Source organism: Elephas maximus, chromosome 6, assembly GCF_024166365.1.
Source record: "Elephas maximus indicus isolate mEleMax1 chromosome 6, mEleMax1 primary haplotype, whole genome shotgun sequence".
Lineage (NCBI taxonomy): Eukaryota > Metazoa > Chordata > Mammalia > Proboscidea > Elephantidae > Elephas > Elephas maximus.
The window spans coordinates 108,712,750-108,738,202 of record NC_064824.1 but is presented as its reverse complement, the minus strand read 5'-3'; the positions used below and the strand labels follow the sequence as shown (position 1 = coordinate 108,738,202).

Here is a 25,453-nt window from a genome sequence, read left to right as displayed (position 1 = left end):
TGGGTCTACCTTCAAGACACTGGGCTGTGGATCAACCCAACCACCACTCGTCTTCCAAGAATCATTTTGACAGGTTCTTTTGGAGGAGCTCCTTCTCTTTTTTTAACCCATCCTAAACAAAATGGCACCAAAGAAGGACGTGAAGAAACCTGCTGCTGCTGCTGCTGCTGCCCCAGCCCCAGCCCCAGCCCCAGCCCCAGCCCCTGCACCTGCACCTGCCCCAGTCAAAAAAGAAGAAAAAATTGACCTCTCTGCCATTAAGGTAACTAAATGGGTGAGCTGTTTGGTCACTGAAACACCTCTCAACAGTAAGGAACTCTAGGAACTTGCACGGGGGTATTTTTTCATTGAAGAAAAATAGTGTTACTACATGAATTGCTAGATTTTGGGAGAAGAAAAGTGCTGCTTGGGGGAGAAAAAAAAACCTCTTGCATATAATTTCAGTAAAAATTATTATGAGTGTATTATTGGATGTGGGACCCGTGCTTACTCGTTTTTGTTTTCTAGTTTCCATTTTTCCCTAAATCATCAAAGTTCAATTTAGGGGAAAATTATTTACAAGTGCAAAATGTATAGGTGTAAAGCTGTTGCATTTATAAATATTTAAAACTGGTTTTTTTTTAATAAAACCTATGTGGAAACTGAATCACTTACCTCAAAGCTGTATCAAAAGGAAAGCTTTAGCCCGTTTGTTTCCAGAAGTGTAAAAACAGGTGATGACGCAGTTGTCGTGAATGTATTCATCTGACAGCTGCTTTACCTCATCTGCAAAAGAGATTTTTGCAATTCAATTCTCTCTTCAGCGTTGACTAATAAAATTTGATACAACACTAAATGAGTTCTCAGTGCAAGAAATTATCCACTCAAGTGTTTCAGTAACTATGACTGTCATCTTGTTTATTTATACACAGTATTTAATTCAGAATTTGTGAGTTGCTTCTAAATGAAACTAACCAAAATATACTTTAAACTTGTTGGTTATATGGCTTTTAGCTTGTGTCTTTGAGCTCTTACATACTCATCTGGAACTAAGGAGAATGTGATTGATTTTTGTGTCACTGCTTCGCTGTGATCAAAATTCCCAGCTGCCAAAAGCTCATCTGCTTTTGGGTGAAATGATGGAGTTGATATGCCTGTTACCTCTCAGTGATGTGGCCCATCAAGTGTGTACCTTCTCCTCCTTCACTGGACTCTGATTGGTCCAAACGTCAGCATGAAAATCTTCACCTTAGGAACCCTACCTTGTATGGAGAACTAAACCGTGGAAGCCCCTGTGGGCTTTTTCACTTAAGCCAGAAGTTTTGTCCATAATAAACAGAATTTTGCTAACTTAACAGTTTACTTGCGGCTATGATGCTGATCTAGAAATAAACATTTCATTGACTTTCTTAATATAGTCATGGATTGTCTTAAAAGAAAATTTTTTAAGGTCCCTGAAATAAGAATTGATATTACCCTCAGAGATACATGATGAAATTAAATAAATATATTTATATTTTTCATAGCATTCCACTTAAACATGAAATTTTATTTTCCAAAGAAGGAGAAGTCGATTATCACAAACATTAACTCTTGAGTTTGTGGGTACCTGATGTCGTAGTTGAAAAAGCTGAAGAAATAAGAAGAATGTGCTCTAATATTGGTTAAGAACTATTCTTAAGGAATACCCATGTAGGAAGAAAAATGCCTGTAGGGTCTTCTAATAAACACTCTTCTGCTTCAAGGATGGCAGGCATGTAGTTCATTAAGAGGAAACTAAATTTTTCATCTCCAGCAACCCTAGTTAATGTATCTTTACAGATGCAGGCTGACTTGTGCATTACTGCGTTATACAAAGAACGTGATCACAACCACTACAGTAATTCTGATTGTCCCTATTCTTTAACTCTCCACTCTATAGTAGCATTAGAGATGTGAATCAGTGTCAAGGCTATTTGTCTTCATATTTATTGTGACTTATAAGACACTATCATCTCTTTGTATCCGGGATTATAAGTATCTGGGAAAGAAAAGATTACAAGCACCTGGGAAAGAAAAATTAACCTTCTTAAGAAGAAACAGAAATATCTCACCAACGAAAACAGGCATTAATTTTCTTCCTTGAGGAACTCTACTTAATAATACATAAAATTTTAGCCTGGCAGGTGAGAGGTTTCCAAGGAGAGACAAAACATCATTTTTTTTTTTTTAACCCAGAAAGTAAGCCAATTATTGTTCAAAGTCAGCAAAGAAGTGACATTTTTCTTGAATATTGAAATTGGTTTATCATTCCATCTGCTTGTTGAATTTAATGATAATATGGGCTAGAACAGCTAAACAACAGAAGGTAGTACTTCTAGAGAGTCACTGTAAAGGTAGGCTATGTCCCATTTTCATTATTTCTTTGCAAAATGAAAGAGGTGATGGCCCCAGATAAGGGATACAAATCAAAAAGAAGTTAAATGGATCTTGAAGAAACAGGAGGAAATTAACCTTTATCTTTCATCCAGAGAGCCCATTCTAACAGAGAAGAAAAGAAAATCACAGAATTGAAACTAATACATTTTTTGTAAAAGAATTTAAATGCCTCCAACGATTTGCATTCATCCATATGAAATCAGTGCATATTTATAGGTATAACAGCAAAGCCAAACAATGTGATGCAACCTGAGAATTTTTAAAAATTTCATTTCATCCTAGTAGGTAATAGGGCTAATTAAAAAGAACATTAAAATATTTCCTATTATGATGCTTTTAATCACCTGCTAGTGTTTCTTGACATATTACCCCATACAAGCTATGTGCTTTTTTTCAAGCAGAGAAAAATGAACTTTAAAGAAATTAACAGAGCTGTTATATGTGTTCATTAAATTTCTGAAAACTCCATAAAGAACAAAACTTAATTGGATAATAAACTTTCTCTCATAAATTATGTAATTAGAAATTTAGATGTCTTTTACACTTTGAGTAATACTGAAGCTTGAGTATAACTATCTTTGTGTAGCAGTATGGTTACAGCAATAGTAATATTTAATTGGAATCTTTCTTCAGTTCTAACGTCCTATCCCCATGGATTTTCTCTAAGTATCTTTTTCGAAAGCAGGTATTGCTGGTATTTCAACATTGAAGTTGCTGTCCTGGGTAGTTCTAAACGCTCTTCCTTTTCAGAGGGCTGATGTTTCCATTCAATACATGGACTGAAAAAACACTGACAGAATCTAAAGTGTAGGAATTAAACGCTACCTTAAGTACAGTTGTAGATTTAAATGCTAGATATAATAATACTTGTTGCCGCAAACTGTGACCAAGTAAAGTAACTAAAGCAAATAAGTAATCAGATAACTACATGCCTAGATTTTAGAAGGATCGTCAGCATGCAGGCGAATGCTTTGCATGATGCATGCCTTAGCTGGTATGTCAGGATTGCTGGGAGGTGATGATGGGATTTTGGATCATGTCCCTTGCTGCGCTGCTTAAATTTTAATTCCCGTTGTATTCACTACTCAATCAGGTCATCCCTAACTAATTAATCTGCAGGTGACGTTACAGAAAGTAATAAAGGTACCGAATGCATTGACAGAAACTTGATCAAATTACAAATTTCAAAACAACAACGGATTACAAGTTTGAGAAGATTTAAACTTTCAATTTAATGTATAGAGTGGCAATCTAATGTTCCCAAGCACAGCTATTCACCAGCAGATAGTGGAGACAAATAGTTGAGTGTACATTGTGATGCCTGAGTTGTTTTGGTCCAGGATTTTTTGTGTTAATCTACATTTTTTTTTTTAACTCTAATAAGGCTGAATAAACTCTGTTCTACTTAGAAAAATTGTTGAGAAAGTCAAATGAGGTCACACCCATGAAAGGCTCTGAAAAGTATAGTAAGTGATGCAGCTATGATTTAATCTAGCAGGCCAAATCCAGAGTCAACTGTGCTAGCCAGTATCCTAAACTAAAAAAAAAAAAAAAGCCAAAAATCCTAAACTACCTCCTGTTTATTAACTGTAAGTTGCTGTTTCTGAGAATGTGTAAAACTAAACCAAAACTTGTGGATGTACAGTCAATTCCAACTCATAGCAATCCTATAGGACAGGATAGAACTACCCTGTAGGGTTTCTGTAGAGCAGCTGGTGGATTCGAACTGCCAGTCTTTTGGTTAGCAGCCTAAGGCTTAACCACTGCACCACCAAGAAGGTGCCCTTTTTTGCTTTTAAGAGCTCAAGGTAGGCTGGTTCTTACACTGCCCTGCACATCCCCATGCAGCCAGGAGAGGGGGTAACAAGCACACGTTTGAGCAAGTTCACCAAGACTTCTAAAGTAGCGGCTAAGTAGTTTGTTCTCCACAGTTTACAGGTTCTTTTTTTAGGACGTGTTGCAGACAGATTGAGTGTTCTTGTTTATAGATGGAGGGTAGAATATAAGGACTGAGAAAGACTCCTTAGTCACTTTGCTCCAGCTTCCTGTATCTAAAGTTGCAAACAGAATATAAAAATTGCTGTTCATAGGCAAATGTATAGAGATCAAAGTTTATTAGTGGTTACCAGAGGTAGGAGCCCGGGTGGTGCAGTGGTTAAAGCATTTGGTTGCTAACTGAAAGATCGGCAGTTCGAACACAGAGGACACTCTGCGAGAGAAAGATGTGACAGTCTGCTTCGTAAAGGCTACCACCTTGGAAATGCTATGGGGCAGATCTACTCTGTCCTATAGGGTCACTATGAGGTGGAATCGACTCAATGGCAACAGGTAACAGGACCAGAGGTAGTAGGGACGGTGGTAAGGTGAGTCATTACCTAGGGGTCATTGAGCTTCTGCTAACGGGGATGAAAACATTTAGAAATGGATAAGTGGCGATGGTTGCACAACATGATGAACGTAATTAATGTCACTGAATTGTACATGATACGAGGTTTCCTCTTTCAAATATGTGCACTGCAGAAGAAGAGAACAGGTGGAATGAAGTGAGAAGATTTTAAAGGGCATTCAGTAACTTTCTCTAGAATTATATTTTGAATTGTATGTAACTGAATAATGTCCATGCAAAACGAAATTCAGTTTGGAAGGAACAGATATGTTCACTAACTCATGATGAACAGTGCTTTTAATTTTAAAGATAATAGAAATCTTTGCAAGACAAGGGATCGCAAAGTGACACTGCCAAATTTAGCCTCTCGACATTTTAATGCTGCAAATGAACCCCCTGGCAAGTTGTCTTTAGAAGTCGGTCCATGATTACCCAGGATTAAGCACCATCTGACTCATGGAAACTGTGGAAAGGATTATATTTAGTCTGCTGATCCCACACTTTCTTCTGTCGCTCTTCGTACTGAAGCACTTTTTCTGTGAAAACAGGATCTTCTGCGCTTGGTTTCTATATCAACTTCTCAGTTTCTTTTTCATCCCAATCAGAATTTGGAAGGCAAAAGTAAAAAGTAGTAACAGCTTCAATTATACTAGTTAAATTTTAATTACATGAATGGCAAGCCCTGCTGTTTCAGGCAGAAACTGATAACAGTGAGTTGAAGCTGGAGAAGAAAATTTTCGCTAAAAATAAAAGCCACATCTTATTCAACTTTGTATTCGTCTTTCCACTGGGGTGAGTGAAGTACTTTGTACCTAGCAGATGCTCAATGGTAGACAATCTCCTACTTATATAACATTCAACTGAATTGAACATGGTGTTATGCAGTTATATTTTGCTTAACTTTTCTTTATCTAAACTACCCCAAAATAATGTTATTTATTGAATTTTTAAAGACCTGGAAACTCCAACGAATGTTCTTTAGGGTGATATGCAGAAAAACAATGCCATATGTGTAATATGGCCAATCTACCACATGAGGTAGAATTTGCTGGCAAAAGGATGGCAAACTCATAGACTTATGGAAATATATGTGATCTTATAGATCATGAAGTCTAACATTACATATTTAAAGAAATTATAACCCAGAGAAGGGATGTTACTTAACCAAAAGACATAATTTGTTATAAGAGAACGATAATAAATTCTGGATGTTCAATGCCCAGTCCAGTTCTGTTTCTACCGTATCAAAAGACCTGAAATCTCTAGAATGACAATGACGATACTCACGTATTACCACTGTTGCAAAAGAAACGTGTATTACAGGTAAGTAGGAAAAAGAAGATACTTATTATTTCTCATAACACACACACACACAAAGAATTTCTCTAATGCTTAGATTTTAAAAATAAAAAGGGAGATGAAGGAACAAAAATAAAATTTGAATTTTTCATAAATTAAACGAAAACCAAACCCACTGCTGTTGAGTCACTTCCAACTCATAGTGACCCTACAGGACAGAGCAGAACTGCCCCATAGGGTTTCTAAAGCTATGAATCTTTACAGAAGCAGGCTACCACATCTTTCTCCAGTCGAGCAGCTGGTGTGTGCACAAAGTAGAGACAGCACAACTTTAAAGAAATTTTAAATGCATTTATATATTAATTATTAACCATGAGAAAGCTGAGGACAAAACTGAATAAGTGTAGAGTTAGGTCACATTTTTAAATTTGTATTAAAATTCACTTAGGTGTCTTTGTTAGTTCTTATGCCCTGAATTGTGTTATTTTACTAATTCAGCCTTTATTCTTACATCACTGAATTTAATGGACTAGGCTAGACCTCCTGACTACAGCACTTCTTCAGGTGAGGTCAATTTATCCAATCTAACCATCTAATTTCTCTCATATTAGACTGCCTGGGCTGGTACCGTATTCTCAATGTTCTCAATTTTTCTCCTGTTAATACCATAGTATGGTTCATACCACAGCCTAAGTATATCCTTTGTTAAGGTCAAAGATGCAAGGCTAAAATGCTTCTTTCCATTGACTTAAATGAATTAGCCTGAAGCACAAAACTCTCAGAGTTCAAAAACGGTATGTCTGCTGGCCTTTGATGATGGTTCCTACTAACTTTGCGAGATTGGAGTAAAAATTACTAAGTTAGGTTTTCCTAAGGGTTTGCATACATCCAGGTGTTTGGCCTCTCTGTTGAACATTAAATCAGAGAACACTTAGCAGTTTTCTTGACTGAAAACTCTCCCTGGTTAGATTAGTCCTCTTTGCTCAGCCTTACCAGTCATTAGTCCCCACTGAGCCTTAAAGAAATGATAAAGTTCTTTGAAGACTATAGACTATGTTCCTTCCTAGGGCATGTTCATCTCATATCTCCCAGATCATTTTTAATTATAGCTCTTTTTCTTTAATATACTAAAGCTTAAAACATGTCCATTTCAGAGCCTGTTTGATTAACTGCATTTTTTCCCCCTATAAATCAATTCCATCTACATACCAGAAACTTAATTTTGTCTTTAATCAGTTAACCAAACCCCACTAGCACTGTTGGAAAAGTGTTTTTCAAAGTGAGGAAGAATCTGTAAATAGTGCAACAAAAATTCTTTTTAGTAGCAGTATCTTGCAGACTACTACTTACCTAAATCTACTGTGGTCACCACCAAATGACAGCACCAAAGTCACAAAAGTGAAAAATGAATTTCTTTACTAACAGTCTAATGTAAGTATGTAGACTAGGATGAAAAAGAACCTTTATAAAAACAAACTGTGGGTTGGCAGATTAGAATTCCTGATCATAAACATTTATATAAAATCAAAGGAAAGGCACTGGAGGCGTCAAGGTACATATATTATAATTCACAACGTGTCTAAGTATGTGCTGGAGGTACACTGAGTGAGAATGTATGCAGCTCCGCTCGGCGTAAGCGCTTTGAAGGAACAGAGGAAGTCTCTTCCCTTAGGGAATATAATATTCTAGAGGAGTAGGTTATGTTTAAAAGAGGAACTTACTATATGTATGTTCTCATGATTTTAATTTCATGAAAATCCACTGAGCTTCTAACATACGCAATATATTTTATAAAGAGTTACGGGGGATAAGAGCTAAGAATAAGGGCAAGGTCGGCACTCTGCTTGGCAGAGGTTAGCACAGACCCGTACCTGGGTACGCATCATCAAATGGCTTTCAATTATGATCTGTACTTCCCAGAAGTTTACAGCCAGGAAGGTTAAACAATAAACATTGGGGAAGAGGAGATGGGCACAACAGAGAGCCACCACAGTCTATGAGTTTTTTGTACTGTGATGGGTTGCATGTTGCTGTGATGCTGGAAGCTATGCCACCTGTATTTCAAATACCAGCAGGGTCACCCATGGTGGACAGGCTTCAGAGCTTCCAGGCTAAGGCTGGGAAGAAAGGCCTGGCAATCTGCTTCCGAAAATTAGCCGATGAACACCCTCTAGATCACAACATAATATTGCCTGATATAGTACTAGAAGATGAGCCCCCTAGATTGAAAGGCACTACACGATAGCCACAACAATTGACTCAAGCATACCAATGATTAGGAAGATGGCACAGGATTAGCAAAGTTTCATTCTTTTATACATAAGCCGTCCATGAGTTGGAGCCAACTCTATGGCAACACACAGCTACAAAGCAGAAAGGGAGAAGATTCTTTTAAGAAGATGGGATTTCAGCAGGGCCCTGAAAAATATTTAATCTCCTTTTTAAGAGGCAGAGATGAGAGGAGAGCGTGACTTAAATTTAATTTGTAAAACAAACCAAATAATGACATAGCAAACTGAGTCCAAAATCAGCTGAACTTTTGCAGTCACAGAATGCCTTTGTTCAAAAGGCTGATTACCTCATCTTTTTAACATCCAAGGAAGAGGTGCCAGAGAAAGTTTTTGTCATTTGTAAAAGTGTACCAGAGAACGAACAGCATTTTCAACCTAGTCTATGAACACACAGTTTAGGTCTTCTAACTTTTAAACTGTAATTTATTCTCTAGACTAGACTACACTATAGCCCTCCTGACTACTGTCAATAACTTGCTTAAATATTTACTTTCTCAGTTAAAAAAAAAAACCCAAACCCACTGCTGTCGAGTCAATTCCAACTCACAGTGACCCTATAGGACTGAGTAGAACTGCCCCATGGAGTTTCCAAGGACTGCCTGGCGGCTTCAAACTGTCAAACTTTTGGTTGGTAGCCGTAGCACTTAACCACTATGCCACCAGGGTTTTCCCCTATCACATAGAGAATGAAAATTTAGATTTTTTTGGTACCGACTGAGAATCAGGAAACCCTGGTGGCGTAGTGGTTAAGTACCACGACTGCTAACCAAGAGGCTGGCAGTTCGAATCTGCCAGGCGCTCCTTGAAAACTCTACGGGGCAGTTCTCTGTCCTACAGCGTCGCTATGAGTCAGAATCATCTTGATGGCAGTGAGTTTTTGGGTATGGGATAAGAATATGGAGAAAGACTAGAGTGAAGCTGTTTAACAAGAACCTGTAACTTTCATTTTAGTAATAATAAATCTTTACATAATATCCAAGTAGGGTAGGAATAGCTAATTCAGAACATAAACTCAACTTTTAAAATGATTTACCCAACACGTTCTATACAAATTGGTGATATTTTATATATACTCAAGGTCATGTTTTTCTACCTAAAAAAAATGAAAATAGGCATTATGTCTAGTAGGGCAACATTGAAGGGTTTATTCTGTATTATTTAATTATTATTTGTTCTACTACAGCTATATGCTAGTTCTCAGTAATAAACATTAGGTAATTCAAATTTAATGACACAATTACATAACTATAATTACAAGACTGAAAAAGCACAAAGAAAACACACTCTTATCTAAGGGCTTTAATTAGTACAACAAAAATCATAAAACTCGAGTTATACAACTAGCAAATGTTACAAATTTCCACTTTTGTCTCTACCTTCCATTTTCCCCTAATGATTCAAAGCATTTTTAATTTTCTATTAACTTCCTTTTCCCAATAACATCTCAAAATGTCAATCTATTTATGAAAGTATGTTTATCTCAGTACCATTAATTTAAAAACTGTAACATTTCAATTCTCATTTTGAGATTCAAGTTCCTATGACTTTTTTCCCCCCCACTATTTGTAAACTCTGAGCAAAAATGATATGTACTTAAATGTTGATTTCTTCCCAAATGGGGAAGCTGAAGCTGAAAATATACATATGCCCTGGGGGCCATAAATGGTAAACAATGGACAATTAGCCAAAAGGTTGGAGGCTGGAACCCATCCAGAAGCACCTTGGAAGAAAGGCCTGGTGATCTGCTTTCAAAAGGTCACAGCCTTGAAAACCCTATGATTCTACTCTGTGCACATGGGGTCATCATGAGTTGGAATCAATTCCACAGCAACTAAAACTACAACAGCAGAAGGAAACTTCATGCTTTTAGTGACCAGCCCCCATATAAATAGTTGCTAAAGCAGTACAGAAGCTATATTCACCTCCAATATCCTCTGAGCCTGTGAGTTTCTCTAATTATGTAGAAAGTGGTAAACACGTTATCTATATTTTAGTGGACATCCTAGGACTGATCTTTTCCAAGTACACTCTGGGAAAGGAGTTGTCCCTATTCTCAGATAAGCTACCATGAAACCCCATCACCAACCAATACCAGTTACTGTGGTAACAGCTCCTGTTCGTCGTGACCCCATATGTGTCAAAGTAGAACTGTGCTCCATAGGCTTTTCAATGGCTGGCTTTTCAGAAGTAGATTGCCAAGCCTTTCTTCCAAGGTACCTAAGGGTGGGATTGAACTTCCAACCTGTTGGTTAACAGCCCAGCATGTTGACCATTTGTACCACCTAGGGACTCCGGCCAATCAAATACTTTTAAAACTTTAATGTACAATCATGTGTTCCACAGCCCCTGCTTTGAGTTCTTTAAGGTCCCTAACTAGGGTTGCTACTACATATAATGGAACTGTCCACGTTTTTCTCCATGTTTGAGGGTTATGGAAAGTTTAGCACACCCTCTGGAGCCTAAGCCACAGAATGTTTGAAAAGGTAGAAACAGAATCAGCACATTCTAGTAAGAACTTAGGAAAAAACCTTAAATAATAAATACACAAACACAAAAGAAAAAGAATGCAAAAAATGGCCTATCAGTTCTTCTGCCTAGAAGAGCCACAGAAATTTTTTTTTAAATATCGCTGGCCAGGTACCATAAAGATAACAGGAATGGAGGGATAAAACCAGAGATAATGTTAGGAAACTAAGAGAAAGTGGCAGAAAATGGAGCTCAAAATCACTCCATATTTCTGAGAATACAACTTGGAAGAAGAGGGTCTTTACTAGGTTTCAAGAACAGGCCTAACAGTTACATGAGTGACCCTAAGAAACACGTGGCCTTTTCAAGTCATTTGAACTTTACCATAAGAGACAGAGCTTCCAAAGTGTTCCTTCTATAGCAACTGTCATTTGAAACCCTGAACCAGTCCCACCCAAGAAGTTCCATTAATACCAAAACTTGCTGACTAGAAGTTTGCAAAGTCTATGATTCACCAGGAGAAGAGGTCAGACCAAGCCCTTAGAGAAATACTAAACTCTTCTGCCCATTGAACAAATAAGAAGCTTCTTAAAGGAAGACCTTCCAAGGATACTGATCTCGGAGAGAAAGACCATAAAAGTACTGACAAGTTTCAGTCTCACTATGGCCGTCCACTCCTAGGTTCTGGTTTCCTAAAAATAGCCTTCAGGGTACAGATCTCTCTTTCCCTTTGCCCTAAGAAAGCTAAAGAACTCTCTAAGAGGAGTGGCACCTTTCCTGTGAAACCCAATGCTGGCTGTGAGGTCACAGGTTCCCCAGAAATAAAAGGAAACCTCAGCAAGGGAGGATCCCACTCAGGGACTGGAACAGCCCTCAAGTTACTCTGCAGCTTCACCGCTGTTTGCAGACCAGCAACTCCATCATGGTGGGTCCTTTGAAAAAAACTCTTTGTCATTTATAGAAGGATACAGTTAGTGGATATGATCTTATTGAGAAAAAAGGCAGACAAGGAATAGAATTGAGGGAAGAACATATTTAAGTTTGAGTCTTTAGAATCTACTTTTGTCTTCTGTTGAGGTGGGTTGAAGAGAGAATGAGAGCCGATGATGCCAATTGGAAAAATGTATCTTACTCCCCAAGCAGTACTTTATGCTTTACCAATTCACATGAGATTTCTTATAGCTAAATTTAGAGAAAGAAAAACTGCAACTACAGCAAAATATTATACTTTAAAATGATGCCGATTGCTACAATTAAGTCAACTGTTTCTGATGCATTGGATATTATGTATTAATATAAAAGTGTACTGGTTAAACAGCAGACTTAAAGTGATCGTCTTAATGCAGTATATTGTACTTTTTAACGCAATTTATCTGTACTAGACATACCTTAGCATACCACAGATTATTATATTCCAGAAAATATTTGATTTGCATTTGTTAAATCATCCATTCATTGATTAAGATATGGAGAGATGTGCCCTAATGATCTTTTGCAATAGCTTTTTATGTTTCTAGATTCAAAACTACCCTAAGGCAACCTTCTTATGTTATGACACCTACATGGCTTCCTAAAACACTCACAGCAGAGAACACTCATTCCTCCGTCAATGCATTTGAAAGAGTACTAGTTGTTTCTTTCTTTCTCCCTCTGTCTCACCACTGCAGTCCTTCAGTGCTGACCAGATTGCTGGTAAGTGAATTCGGCGTCTCTATTCCGGATGTAGGCAGGGCACTGCCTAGTTTCCGAAATACCACTTATCTCCAAGGCATGTTACTTTGTGGCTCAACCTGCTAGTGTCCAAGCTTTGCCTGAACTCTGAAAAGTAGGCTTACTTGTGGAGCTTATTTTGAAGATGACTCAGGGAATAAGCTGGATACACTTAAAAATCAGAAACATTTTTGTTTGGTTAAAATATTCTTTGTGATTAATTTCTTTCTAACAGATCGAGTTCTCTAAGACACAGCAGGATGGTAAGTTTAAAAGATACAGTTATTAAGATGTGTACATGTATTAAGGTGGCATGTGAGAAAACCAACTCCCTTGGGATGAAATTAGCTCTATAGGGTTGCTATGAGTCAGAATCGACTCGACGGCACTGGGTACTGGGTAATTATCCCCACTGGTGTTGCAACTCTAAATATAAATACTCTCAACCAGTATCTCTTACTTGTAATCAGTAATCAAAGGTGTAAGCAAAGATAAACACTGCAAAATAGGCTCTTACAGTCACTGATAAAACCAACTTGACACAATAGGTAATACCATATATTCTGGAAACAAACAAAAAAAAAGAACATAAATTTTGGGTGGCTAATTTCTTAATCAAATCCTTAAAGAGGGATTTGTCAGGTCCAAATTATTCCATTTGGAAAATAATATTGACAATAATGTTGGCCAATTACCAAATCTACATATTTCCTTTTCTGTGATATCAATGTGATGGTGAGTTGAGAGATTTAGAAGGTGAAGTCGATGTGGAATAAAAGTGAATTCAGAGACCAAGAGAGAGGAGTAATTAATCATAGAACTGTGAAAGGGACTTTAGAAGTCTCCAGTCTAGTCCTTCCTTAAAGATGCAGAACAGGATCCCAGAGAGGTGATGGGATTTGCTCCAGTACCCAATGAATTAGTCATATGATCAAAAACTGGTAATCAGAAATTTCTTTCATGAAAGCAGTTACTAGCTAGAAGCCTACGAATCTTAAGAACAAACACTCCTCCCTTCCTCCCCCATTCTGGTCTCTGGATCCAACAGATCCTGTGCCAGATTAGTACTAGTGTCCCTCATCTTTTTCTTTTTTTAAATTTCTTTCAGTTAGGAAGGATAGGGAGGAATGTTTCATAGTGTGAAAGCATCACATATCCAAATGAACTGAGACAGAAATACATCTATAGAGAAATGTATATCGTTACATGAAATCATATAAATATTGGTCATAATATTATGTATATGGAGCCCTGATGGCACACTGGTTAAGAACTCGGCTGCTAACCAAAAGGTAGGCAGTTCTAATCCACCAGCTGCTCCTTGGAAGTCCTATGGGGCAGTTCTACTCTGTCCTATAGGGTTGCTCTGAGTCGGAATCAACTCAATGGCAACAGGTTGTATATTATACGTATAGTGGCTTGTGGGTTTGAATCACCACCCTTTTGGTTAGCAGCCAAGCACTTTAACCAGGGCACCACCAGGGCTCCTTATATGTATTACAATGTATAAGTAATTAGAGGTGATTAATAAAGATCTATTAAAATATCCAGCTTTCTACCTAAAGGACTCCATGTTCTTCAGTCTGTTCCAGTGTCTGAAATAGCTTGTATTTGGAAATGAATGAGTAAAAAGAGAATATTTGCTTTAGTGCAGACTCACATGCATCTACAATATGCTTGATGGCCTCAAGTAGACAGATGAAATGATTTGATGACTCAGAACTCAAGATCATTTGAAATATAAGATGAAGGACTATTTTTACCTTATTGAAAACAGTGGGTGATTCTACCATAATGTTTTATTTTTAATGCATATTTGATTAGTGATGCTGCTACATTATCAGATACTTCACCCCAGTCCCCTCAAATATCTAAGTTACAATGTCGTTTTGACTGGCACGCTGTAGCAGGACCAAGCAATGGAAGATTTAAAAATCCTTGCGGGAGACAGAGGACTTACTGTTGGGTATTAAACCTATGACTCCATATGTGAATAGGTTTTAGATCTAGAAGTTTGGTGAATATTGGTGGTGAATTGATTTTCTCTTGTGTCAGGAAAGCAAGCATAACATTTTAAATCAAACCAAACCCTGTATTTTCAGAAGTAAACAAAGACACCTATTGTTATGCTTCCTTTTTCAATGACTAAAAAGTGTCACTCATGGCAACTTTATTTGAATGTATCACAGCAGTGGAGCAAAGGGGGGGAAAACTAGGAAATTATAGCTTATAAAGGTCTAGGACCTGTGCTATTCAACAGACTAGCCAGTATTCCCCTGTGGTTTTTAAAATTTAATTAATTAAAACTAAATAAATTTTAAAAATCCACTCCCTCAATCACAGTAGTCACATTTAATTGCTCAAGAGCCGCGGAGTTAGTAGCTACTTTTACGAGCAGCACGGATATAAAACATTTCCATCATCACAGAAAGTTCTAGAACACTACTCTTTTAGACCAGGGGTTGGCAAACTTTTTCTTAAAGGCTAAATAGTGAATATCTTATGCTTTGTTCGGCAGTATACACTGTGTCACAACAACTCAACACTGTCATTGTGATATGAAAACACAACCATAGACAATATGTAAAGGGATAGGCATGGCTGCATTTCACTAAAACTTTATTTATAAAAACAGGCAGTCAGATCTTGGGCCATAGTTTGCCAATCGATGTTCTAGACTCTTTACAAGAATAACTAAGTCTTAGTTTAAAAATTTGGGGTTCTTTTTTGGTTAGGTGCTGTTGAGTAGATTCTAATTCATGGCAACCCCATATGTTAGAGTAGAACTGCTTTCTAGAGTTTTCTTAGCTGTAATCTTTACCAAGGCAAATCGACAGGCCTGTCCTCCCAAAATACCACTGGATGGATTAAAAATCTGGGGACGAAGAGCAATATCTTTCAGGTCTCTGCCTTTAAAGCAACCAAGGGTTAATGTCAGAGGGATTCTATTACAGCCCATAAAATCCTATTTCTACATTAGTGTCTGACCAGAGTAATAGTGAGCCCTCTCAGCAATCTGTGCATGTAAGCCTAGAGACAGTAACAAGAATAGTTCAGTTACAGTTCATCTTTAAAAAGATGAAAAATAATATTTAACTAATGACTCCACAGAGTCTGTACCACTTTTTTAGATTAGGGAAATGATCTGTTATATTCAAATTGTACAGAATTTGAACTAAAATAATAAATTTGTATTTGGGGGGAAATTTTAGCAAAGAATGGTAACATGGCCTATAGCTGACTGTGAATATAGAGTCTGGTACAATTTTCAATTAAGATGGAAGAATAGTAAAATAGGATATTTTATACTGAGTAACCTATCTAGACAGCATCTTTTGATCTGAGATCACTGATGGCCTCCATGGAATGCTTTTAGCTTGACCGGATCATTCACAAATGGTTCTTTGGGTACTGGAATTAACTTCAACAAGTTGCCATCAGTGCTTCTGGTTTTTCAAGAAAAGTTCATTTAGTGACGTTCAGGATCAACTGAAATGACCTTAAAAAACCCACTGCCATCAAGTCAATTCCAACTCATAGCAACCCTACAGGACAGAGTAAAACTGCCCCATTGCATTTCCAAGAAGCACCTGGTGGATTTGAACTGCCGACTCCTAAGTCCATAGAGGTATTTCCCATCTTTTTGGTGCACAGTTCTAAATTCTCTGCCAATGTAATTTTGAAATGCAAATCCAGTTCCATCAAAGGAGAATGATAAAATTTAGTAAGAGACACCAATAAAGTAATTATGATAATAATAGGCAACACTTTAAAAGTATATACTTAATACACACATAAAACAAAACCCAGTGCCGTCGAGTAGGTTCCGACTCGTAGCGATCCTATACATGCACCCAAATAAGTAGAAGTAAAACTGAGGAAATCTGTGTAAGACTGGTGGATTGCATCAATGTCAATATCCTGGCTGTGATATTATACTATAATTCTTAAAAATGGAATCATCAGGGGAAACAGGGCAGAGTCTACGAGAGATCTGTCTGGATTATTTCTTTACAATTGCATATGGATCTATAATTATCTCCATAAAAATTTCAATTGAAAAATATGTAAATTCTAAAGCTGTTATGACAGCATAGTGTCACATAAATTATCTGAAAAAAAGAGTAAAGTTTGAAGAGTTTACCATATCAGTAGATCCAAACAAATATTTCTCCTTCTGGGTCATTTATACTAGAAGCCTACTGGAGTCATGCATAGCATGGTTAAAGGACATTATACAATTTAAACATTTGTCTCTCCTTTGCAAATTTTTCATGAAAGGTGAAGTTCTTTCTGGAGAAAACTACCTAGAGGATAAAAAAAAAATTTGTACATCAGGAGGAGATAGTTCTACATAATTTGAAAAGTTTGGGTTAAGCTCACCTAACGCAGCCCTGATTAAAATTTTGTTTTCTTGAGATTCTGTCAATTTAATTTTATTAACTGTATTAGAGATTTTAGGATTTTTCAAGACCTCATCCTGCCTCCCAGGCAGGTGAAGAAAACATGAATATGACTAGAAACTCCAATTACCATACCGGATTAATAACAATATATGACTTGAAACTGGAAATGCTGCTTTAGAATAATCCCAATAGGAAATGACTAAACGATTTGCCAATGATTGTGTGAGAGTCCAAAGAATAACAACCTGAGTGCTTGGTAAAAGTTGTGAGAATAGAGAAGAATTTGGACTGGATCCTTGATGGAGTTAGGGTTAATTAATAGGTTTGAGATAGAGAAAAGCACCCTAATAATCCTTATTTTTTGCAGAATTCAAGGAGGCGTTTCTCCTGTTTGACAGGACAGGTGAATGCAAGATCACCTTAAGCCAGGTTGGCGATGTTCTTCGGGCTCTGGGCACAAATCCCACCAATGCAGAGGTCAAGAAGGTCCTGGGAAACCCTACCAATGAAGGTAACCACATCAGTTTTTCCAAGAAGTATGCAAGTAGGGAAGCGTGTGGGTGTGTTTGAGTCTGTGTGTGTTTACTGAGACATAAGTTTCACATAATAGGGCTCATTTTGCTTATGATGGTGCTGAGTGTACCTCTTGACTATCAAGAGTCTCAGCTTTTCCCCTCATAAAATAAATTCACTGTCTTTTGAGAATTTATAAGATAAAATGCCATACTAATGAAAGGAAATCTTCATCATCTCTAATGCTCATAATTTAAAGGTTAATGAAACGAAATTATACTCAAATCCAAGTCATCTTTTGGACTTCAAACGTTCATGGACATAAGTACATTCTGACAAAGATATTACATGGCTAACACACAATGCACTCTGTAAACAACTCTGAGTTAGTTATAGTGGCACCCTTCTAGAGAAGACCTACACTTTGATAAAAGCTGTGGAAATGAAATCACAGTGGTTTTCACTTGACTGAAAACACCTCCTGATTTTGCCTAGTGCTCTGTCTTTTGACTTCAGTGGCAATTGTAAAAGAAATTTAGCTATCATGATTAAGAACAGACAGAACGACATCTTAACAGGAGTATTTTCTGTTTCCAAAGAATTACAGAAAAACTTAAAAACCTTAAGCTAAAACCTCCTTTCAATTCCCTATGGCAAATCCTGGGACAAAAAAATCAGTAAGATACCTAAATGGCAAAATCGCACAAGTCATTTGCTCAATACACAAATCCTGTTGTGAAACAAAAAAAGAAAAAAAAGTCTTTTTTTTTTTTTTTTTAAATTCCAGTGGCTCATGGCAAAATATAAGATGCCATACAGAACAAAAAGGACAAGAGAAAACTGAAGTTTTATCAGGTAGACAGTTGGGCTTTTCATCTTTGCCAGGAGGAAAAAAAAGGGGGGGAGGCAAATAATTTTTTTCTTGATGACTGAAAATGTTTTGGAGATATTCGTTCTTTAAAAAAAAAAAACTAATGATAAAGGACAATGGCAAATCTGCAAAACATCTCACAACATGGATGAATCTGGAGGACGTTATGCTGAGTGAAATAAGTCAATCACAAAAGGACAAATATTATATGAGACTATTATTATAAAGAAACAAGAAAAAGCTTACACACAGAAAATAAAAATCCTTGATGGGAGAGGAAGGCAGGGAAAATTACCAAATAGATAAAACATACATGTTAATATTGGTGATGGGAAAGACAATACACAATATAGCAGAAGTCAGGAGAACATGACCAGGGCATGGGAGGACACTGAGAAGAATGCAAGAACAAAGGGCAACAACAGTAATTACTATAGCATAGACAATCCTGCAACAATAGTATAAAAAACCCAGTGCAAACAATAATTTATGAATGGATACGTAGGTATATAAATATGTCAAGAGGTTTGGAAGGGTGTAAGGAAAAACACCCACTTGCAGATACAGGTTTGGTGGTGGATATTTCTATAAACCTAACTATAGGTGCTGCCTGTATATTAATATAGACAACAGAGCACACAAGAGCCACAGTCAGGGCAACTTCTTAGACAAAACTAAATACCTCACAGGACAAAGTTCCTAGGTTTGAAGGCGAAGGACCATAGACTCAGAGGACACCTATGTCAACTGACATTACATAGTTCATAAAGACAAATTCTGCATCCTACCTTGAATAGTGTTTGGGATCTTAAAAGCTTGTGAGCCACCATCAAAGATACTATTCATCTCTTACCATTCAGAGCAAAGGAGAGTGAAAAAAACCAAAGACTCAAGGGAGCAATTAGTCCAGAGGATTAATGGACCACATGAGCCACAGCCTACATGACCCCGAAACCAGAAAAACTAGATGGTGTCCGCCACTACTACCGAGTGCTCTGACTAAGGTCACAACACAAGGTTCCAGACAGAGCAGGAGAAAAAATGTAGAACAAAAAATAAAATTGACAAAAAAGACCAGACTTACTGGTCTGACAGAGAGTAGAGGAACCCCCGAGACTATGGCCCTAAGACACCCTTCTGGACTAGAACTGAAACCATTCCCAGAGACCATCTTTCAGTCAAACCATAGACAGTCCCATAAAATAAACAATAACACCCAAGAGGAACATGCCTCTTAGAACAATCAATTATACAAGATCGAAAGGTCAACATTTGCTCAAGAACAAAGATGAGGAGGCAGGAAAGGGTAGAAAATCTGGATGAAAAGAAATGGGGAACCCAGAACGGAAATGGGGAGAATGATGACATCAATGTCATGGAACACTTTATGTATGAACTATCAAATGGGAAACTCATTTGCTCTGTCAACTTTCACCTAAAACACACACACACACACAAAAAAAAAAAAAACTTGATTTGAAGAAAAACTATCTCTAAATCAGTCTGCTGGAATTCTCCTTAGACCTTATTTTCTTTGAAGGGACCCCTGTTAAATCATGTAGAAAGTAGCTCACGGCCCAAGATAAAGTGAGACAGCAACAGGCCAAACCTTATTTTTTTTAATGCCATTTTCTAACATATTAAACAAATCAATGGAATTTTTAATAAACGTTCATTTATTCAGCATTCAAACTCAACCACTTTTAATATTACTCACCATACTAGATTTCCATTCTGTGATAGCACTAGCAAAGGGGAGTTGTGATTTGGGGTCATTTGTATACATGTGCATAGTCTATAATTTTGCTGTGAATGAGTTTACTTTGTCAGAAGATGCCAAAAAAAGCCCTGTCATCTCCAGGTCTCTAAACTTCAAAAAAGCCAGGAGTCCAAAGAATATCTGACAGAATATTTTACACACACACTTTCCTCATAAGCTTCTTTTTAAAATTACCTGAAGTATAATTTGAAGTCCCTAAAAAATCTCAGGACAAAGGTGAAATATGTAATGAAGTTTAGTTAAGGTTTACTATATTTACATGGTTTTGTTGTATATCAACATATTTTTACATTGCTTCCCTAGAATATGAGCTAGCACATATTAAACACTCAGTGTGACCCAAGTATTGTAATAAGCTTTACATGTATTACTTCACTTCATTTTTCACAATAACACTACGAAGTATCTCTATTTTACATATGAAGGAATTGAGGCACAAAAGAGGTAAGAAACTTGCCCAAGGTCACAACATTGTAAATGGTGGATCTGGGATAAAAGTTCAGGAACTGAGACTCTAGAGCCCATGTATTATCTATTACCATCTTTTTGTCATCTTAGCAGTTTAACAACTGAAACTAAAGCTGTCTGAAGAGTTTTCAGATCACCTGAAACAAATTTTCAAGTTTAAATTGTAACTCAGAGATAGTATTTTATATGGTAGAGGTTAACTCTCCAAATTGTGTCTTCTTCCAGAGATGAATGCCAAGAAAATAGAGTTTGAACAATTTCTGCCCATGCTGCAAGCTATTTCCAACAACAAGGACCAGGGCACCTATGAAGACTTTGTTGAGGGCCTGCGTGTCTTTGACAAGGAAGGCAATGGAACAGTCATGGGTGCTGAACTCCGCCATGTTTTAGCCACGCTGGGTAAGAAGAATTTAAGTAAACTTAATAAAGGACAGAATATACTGAACAAGTGTAACTTAAGAGAAACATGTTATAATCAAAATGAATAGGGGAAAGACTACAAAATAAGAATGAAGAACAGTCAAAAGGTAAAGAGCCTTTCAATTAGCCTCAGTGACAATAAGCTTGTTCTTTAGAAATGGGAACGTAAAATACTGGTAGTGAAAAAGCAAACAATGTAAGTTTTTAAAGGATATATTTTGAAGGATCAGGGATAATGTGCATTTAACTCATGTATTTAAAAACAATTTATTGACAACCTATTAAGTGCCAGAAGAATAGGAGGGGTACACTTCCTAATCTCCAAGAGCTTAGTGTGTATGTGTGTTGAAGGAGCCCGTGACTAGTAACTTATGGTGGAATTCTGAAAGTATCCTCTGGTCTTCTTTCTCAACAAAGAGTTTTGTTTCATCAGGTGAAAAGATGAAAGAGGAGGAGGTGGAAGCCCTGATGGCAGGTCAAGAAGACTCCAATGGCTGCATTAACTATGAAGGTAAAATCTCAGGTGCTCTGGTGGTTATAGCAACTCTTAACTGATTGTGTTAATAATGGAACCATTTTGAGTTTCAGATTTTTTCCTTTTCCTTCCTTACTGAACATACGTATGTTATTTATTATCAATCAACTGCTTGATTACTCTCAGAAGGTAACCTCTGAGGTAATATGTAAGATTTATTCCAGCGTGCTTTAGCACCCACTGTGCAGTGCATTATACCTTAAAGTGTGTTTTCATGTGTATTTTCTTGTTAGATCTTCACAACATCCCTGTGAGAATACAGGGCTTGCGTCAGAATCAAATGTAACAGAATATTAAAGCTGGGAGAGATCTCAAAGTCTTTTATTAATACCAAGCAATTATAAAAATGAGGAAATAGAAGGTCGAAGACGTTAAGTTACTTACCAAACAAAAAACCCAGTGCCATCGAGTCAGAATAGTGAACGTCAAATCATTAATGGCAGAGTTGGTGCTAAAATTTAGTTCTTCATCTTGCCTTAGTGTTCTTGCTTAGATGAAAGTCATCTTACAGTGGGCAATTATCTATTTCCGCTACCAGTTTACACCAGCTTAACCTAGAGTACCTGAAAAGCAAGGCACTATGCAAAATAAAGATGCAAAATAAAATCTGAAAATGTAAAACTTTTCAATAATTATCCCCAAAGAAGACTAATCTAGTCACATTTCAATAATGCTATGTTGACAGCCATCTTAAAAATATCGGCTTATGAAGCCCCACAACTTAGAAAACGGAAGTGAAAGTAAGGCAAGAGCAGAGATTACTCAGCCAAGCATATCTTCACTGACAATCTTAATTAAACTTCACTTTTTTTCTGAAAATAATTTTTTACATTCTGTTATTACCATAAAAACATTACATCAAAGAAGAAACATTCAATAAATATTGTTTATTGAAGTAGATAATCACCTAGAAAATAAGGTCAGAACTGAATCTTATACCAGGCTAAGTGGGCCAAAAATTTTAATGTAAAAGAATAAAAAGCACAAAAGCCATGTAAGAATTATTTTATAACTTTGGAGTTATAAGATTTTCTAACTCTGACACAAAACCCAGAAGGCATTTTAAAGTTTTAATAAATGCAATATGTATATGTGTATATACACATATATATGTCAAAGCCCATCAGAAGCAAAGTCACAAGAAAAATAGTAAACTAGGACAAATATCTGCAATCTATATCACAAAGAAAGAACAATTTCCCTAATTTTATTTAAAAAAGAGCTACTATGAATTATTAAAAGACCATAACCCAATAGAAAAATTAGCAATTACATGAACAGAAAATTCATAGACAAAAAATAAAAATGAATATATTAAAAGATGCTAAACTTTGTGCTAAATTTTAATAATAAAAGAAATGTGAATTAAAACTATGCTAAGATGCAATTTTTCAATAAGCTAATTGACAAAGATCAAAAGTTTGACCACATTGTGGGTTTCTGAATGTGTAGAAATACATAATCCCATGAATTCCTGATGAGAATATAAAATTGTTAAACCCTTACTGAGGGTGATATGGTAATAACTATCAATTCTAATAAATCTACTTTGAGGAATGTAACCTTGAGATGATACTTGCCCACGTATGAAATGGCCATATGTACATCGTTATTATTATATTGTTCATAATAGCAAATGTGTGAACAACTTAAAGTCCATCAGTATATGATATGTTAAACTCTGGTAATGAATTTACTCTGGTAGGTACAGTAGAACTGCCCCATAGGGTTTCCAAGGAGCAGCTGGTAGATTCAAACTGCTGACCTTTTTTGTTACTGGCTGAGCTCTTAGCCACTGGGCCACCAGGGCTCCAAAAGGCCATTAATTCAGTATTAAGAATAGTGGGCTATGCTGAGATTAAGAAAATAAATTTGGGTGTTACAGCTAAGAAAATTAGGACTGAGCTAACTTGCTAAATCTTTTATTAAATTTGGCTGTTTTCTAACTGTCAACTGTCTGTATTACCCCTACAGCTTTTGTCAAGCACATCATGTCTATCTAAATGGAGCTCTCGAGGTATATACCTGTTCCCTCGTTGATGTATAAGGCTTTCTTGATATATTGCTTTTTTTTTTTTAACAGCTGACTTTATATGCTGTAGATATAATTCATATTGGTCCTTAATTAAAAGTTATTTATATTAACAGATAACATTAAGTACTTGAGATGAGTACTGTAGAAAGAGAGTGTCTTCGTATAAGTGTATAAGCCAAAAAAATTTACCAGGTTTTTGCATTCATCCATAAATCCTATCTCTGGCTGCAATTATGCAGTGGAGACTTAGCAAGCCAGAAGCCAGTTAATGAACTTAGTAGGAAAATAATGCTAATCAGAGCATAAGCTTAAGTTCTTTGAATAACTCAGGTAATTTATAACCTTTGCTGCTATATTGTTTAACAGCCCAAAGGCAAAAACCCAGCCAGATTCTAACAGCTAGGAAATGACTTAACTCATAAGTGCTGGTTCATTCTGTGCTTTCCCTTCTTTTGCACTTTACATCATTTTCTCCCCAGTTTTTTTTCTCAAAAGATGCAGTCAATATCTAACTCATTTTCCCTTTTCCTTTATAGAGCGATCATTGTTTATGAAGACTGGCTGGAACTTGATTTTAATAACACCCATGACTAACTGTCCAGATCTGTTTGCCATCATTCAGAAAAACAAAACAATCTATTCTGTTCTAGACTGAAGGACTTCCTGAGTTTTTTATACCTTAAGATTCTCTTTGAATTGTATTCACACAACACGAACTAAGTGTCTGCTGCTCTAGACAAGAAGAATCAAACACTGACAATCTCAAATCAAAACACCACTCTACCGACCATGGGTCAATGAACATCCTTAAAAAAATCAATAAATAATTTTGGTCAGTCTGGAATGTTCAAGTCACCTTGTGTTTTTATCTTGCTTGTGAAAATAATTTTTAAAATCTCAATTATTTTTTTAAATGTACAGATTAATTGATGAATTTTAAACTTTTAAAAGAACAAATCATTGCAACCTATATCGCAATAACAAATTGCATAAAAAACATAACCCTATATTATTGAAAAAGTGAAATGAATCACTTTGGGGTGAGAGGAGTTTTCATGTAAACTATCCATGCAATTTAAGGTGAAAGCAGATTTCCTGTTTTGTATAAACCACTGTGTTTGTAGCTTGAAGTATTTCTAGTGACAATCTGGCCTACTAGAAGATTCTAGTAAACCCTTGATTTTTCTCAGCGATTGTCTTCAAGGATAAAATTTAAAGTGACCTTTCAGCTGTTACTTAAAAAAAAAAAAAAAAAAAAAACTACCTGGGGATTAGATTGCTGTTCAGGAACTCGAGATCCTGTTTTTTAATATTTCCTCTCCTGCTATGACCCCCTTATTTTATATAGCCAGGTCCCAACACCTCAGTTCAGGTTTTTTTTTTTAAAATGTACTACACAGTAAGACTAACTGACAGAAGAGTTCATAGTATGACTTACTTTATCATCTTTAGGACAGAAGCAGAAGCTGAAATTTAATAGTTGAATATTTAGAAGAGCTGAAGTGATCTGTTATGTACAAGGTCGTCATAAGTTGGAGTCGACTCAATGGCAACTAACAACAATAACCAAAAACCAAGCCTGTTGTGGAGTCCAGTCCAACTCATAACGACCCCATGTGTTACAGGGTAGAACTGCTCCACAGGTTTTCTTGGCTATAATCTTTACAGAAGTAGATTACGAGACCTATCTCTCCGTGGAGCTGCTGAGTGGATTCGAACCTCCAACCTTTAGGTTAGTAAAAAAAAAAAAAAAAATTTTTTTTAGGTTAGTAGTTGAGTGCAAATTATTTATGCCACCAAGGGACCTGCAACAAGAACAAACCCTCTCAAAAATGATCTCTGTAATATATGGGATAATAAAATCTCTGAAAAGAGT

General features: G+C 36.5%; 1 protein-coding gene across 2 annotated transcripts; it reads left to right on the top strand.

The window, feature by feature from the left end:
- The first annotated feature begins 121 nt into the window (after positions 1-121).
- Positions 122-24,389, top strand: MYL1 (myosin light chain 1). Of its 2 annotated transcripts, none has more exons than XM_049888082.1 (7): positions 122-262; positions 12,785-12,812; positions 17,323-17,466; positions 20,813-20,986; positions 21,441-21,530; positions 23,517-23,559; positions 24,114-24,389. In XM_049888082.1, exons 1-6 carry the CDS (start codon positions 122-124, stop codon positions 23,543-23,545), a joined length of 606 nt encoding a protein of 201 aa, XP_049744039.1. In that variant the 3' UTR covers positions 23,546-23,559; positions 24,114-24,389. The 2 variants fall into 2 exon arrangements, with proteins under 2 accessions (XP_049744039.1, XP_049744040.1); XM_049888083.1 differs by lacking the exons at positions 122-262; positions 12,785-12,812 and adding exons at positions 11,756-11,764; positions 12,507-12,531.
- Positions 24,390-25,453: the final 1,064 nt, after the last annotated feature.

Excerpts from the sequence above, each read along its gene's own strand:
- MYL1 (XM_049888082.1), top strand. The coding sequence starts at position 122 with ATGGCACCAAAGAAGGACGTGAAGAAACCTGCTGCTGCTGCTGCTGCT. Across the intron at positions 263-12,784 it reads TTGACCTCTCTGCCATTAAG|ATCGAGTTCTCTAAGACACA; the intron begins GTAACTAAATGG and ends TCTTTCTAACAG. Across the intron at positions 20,987-21,440 it reads CCATGTTTTAGCCACGCTGG|GTGAAAAGATGAAAGAGGAG; the intron begins GTAAGAAGAATT and ends TTGTTTCATCAG.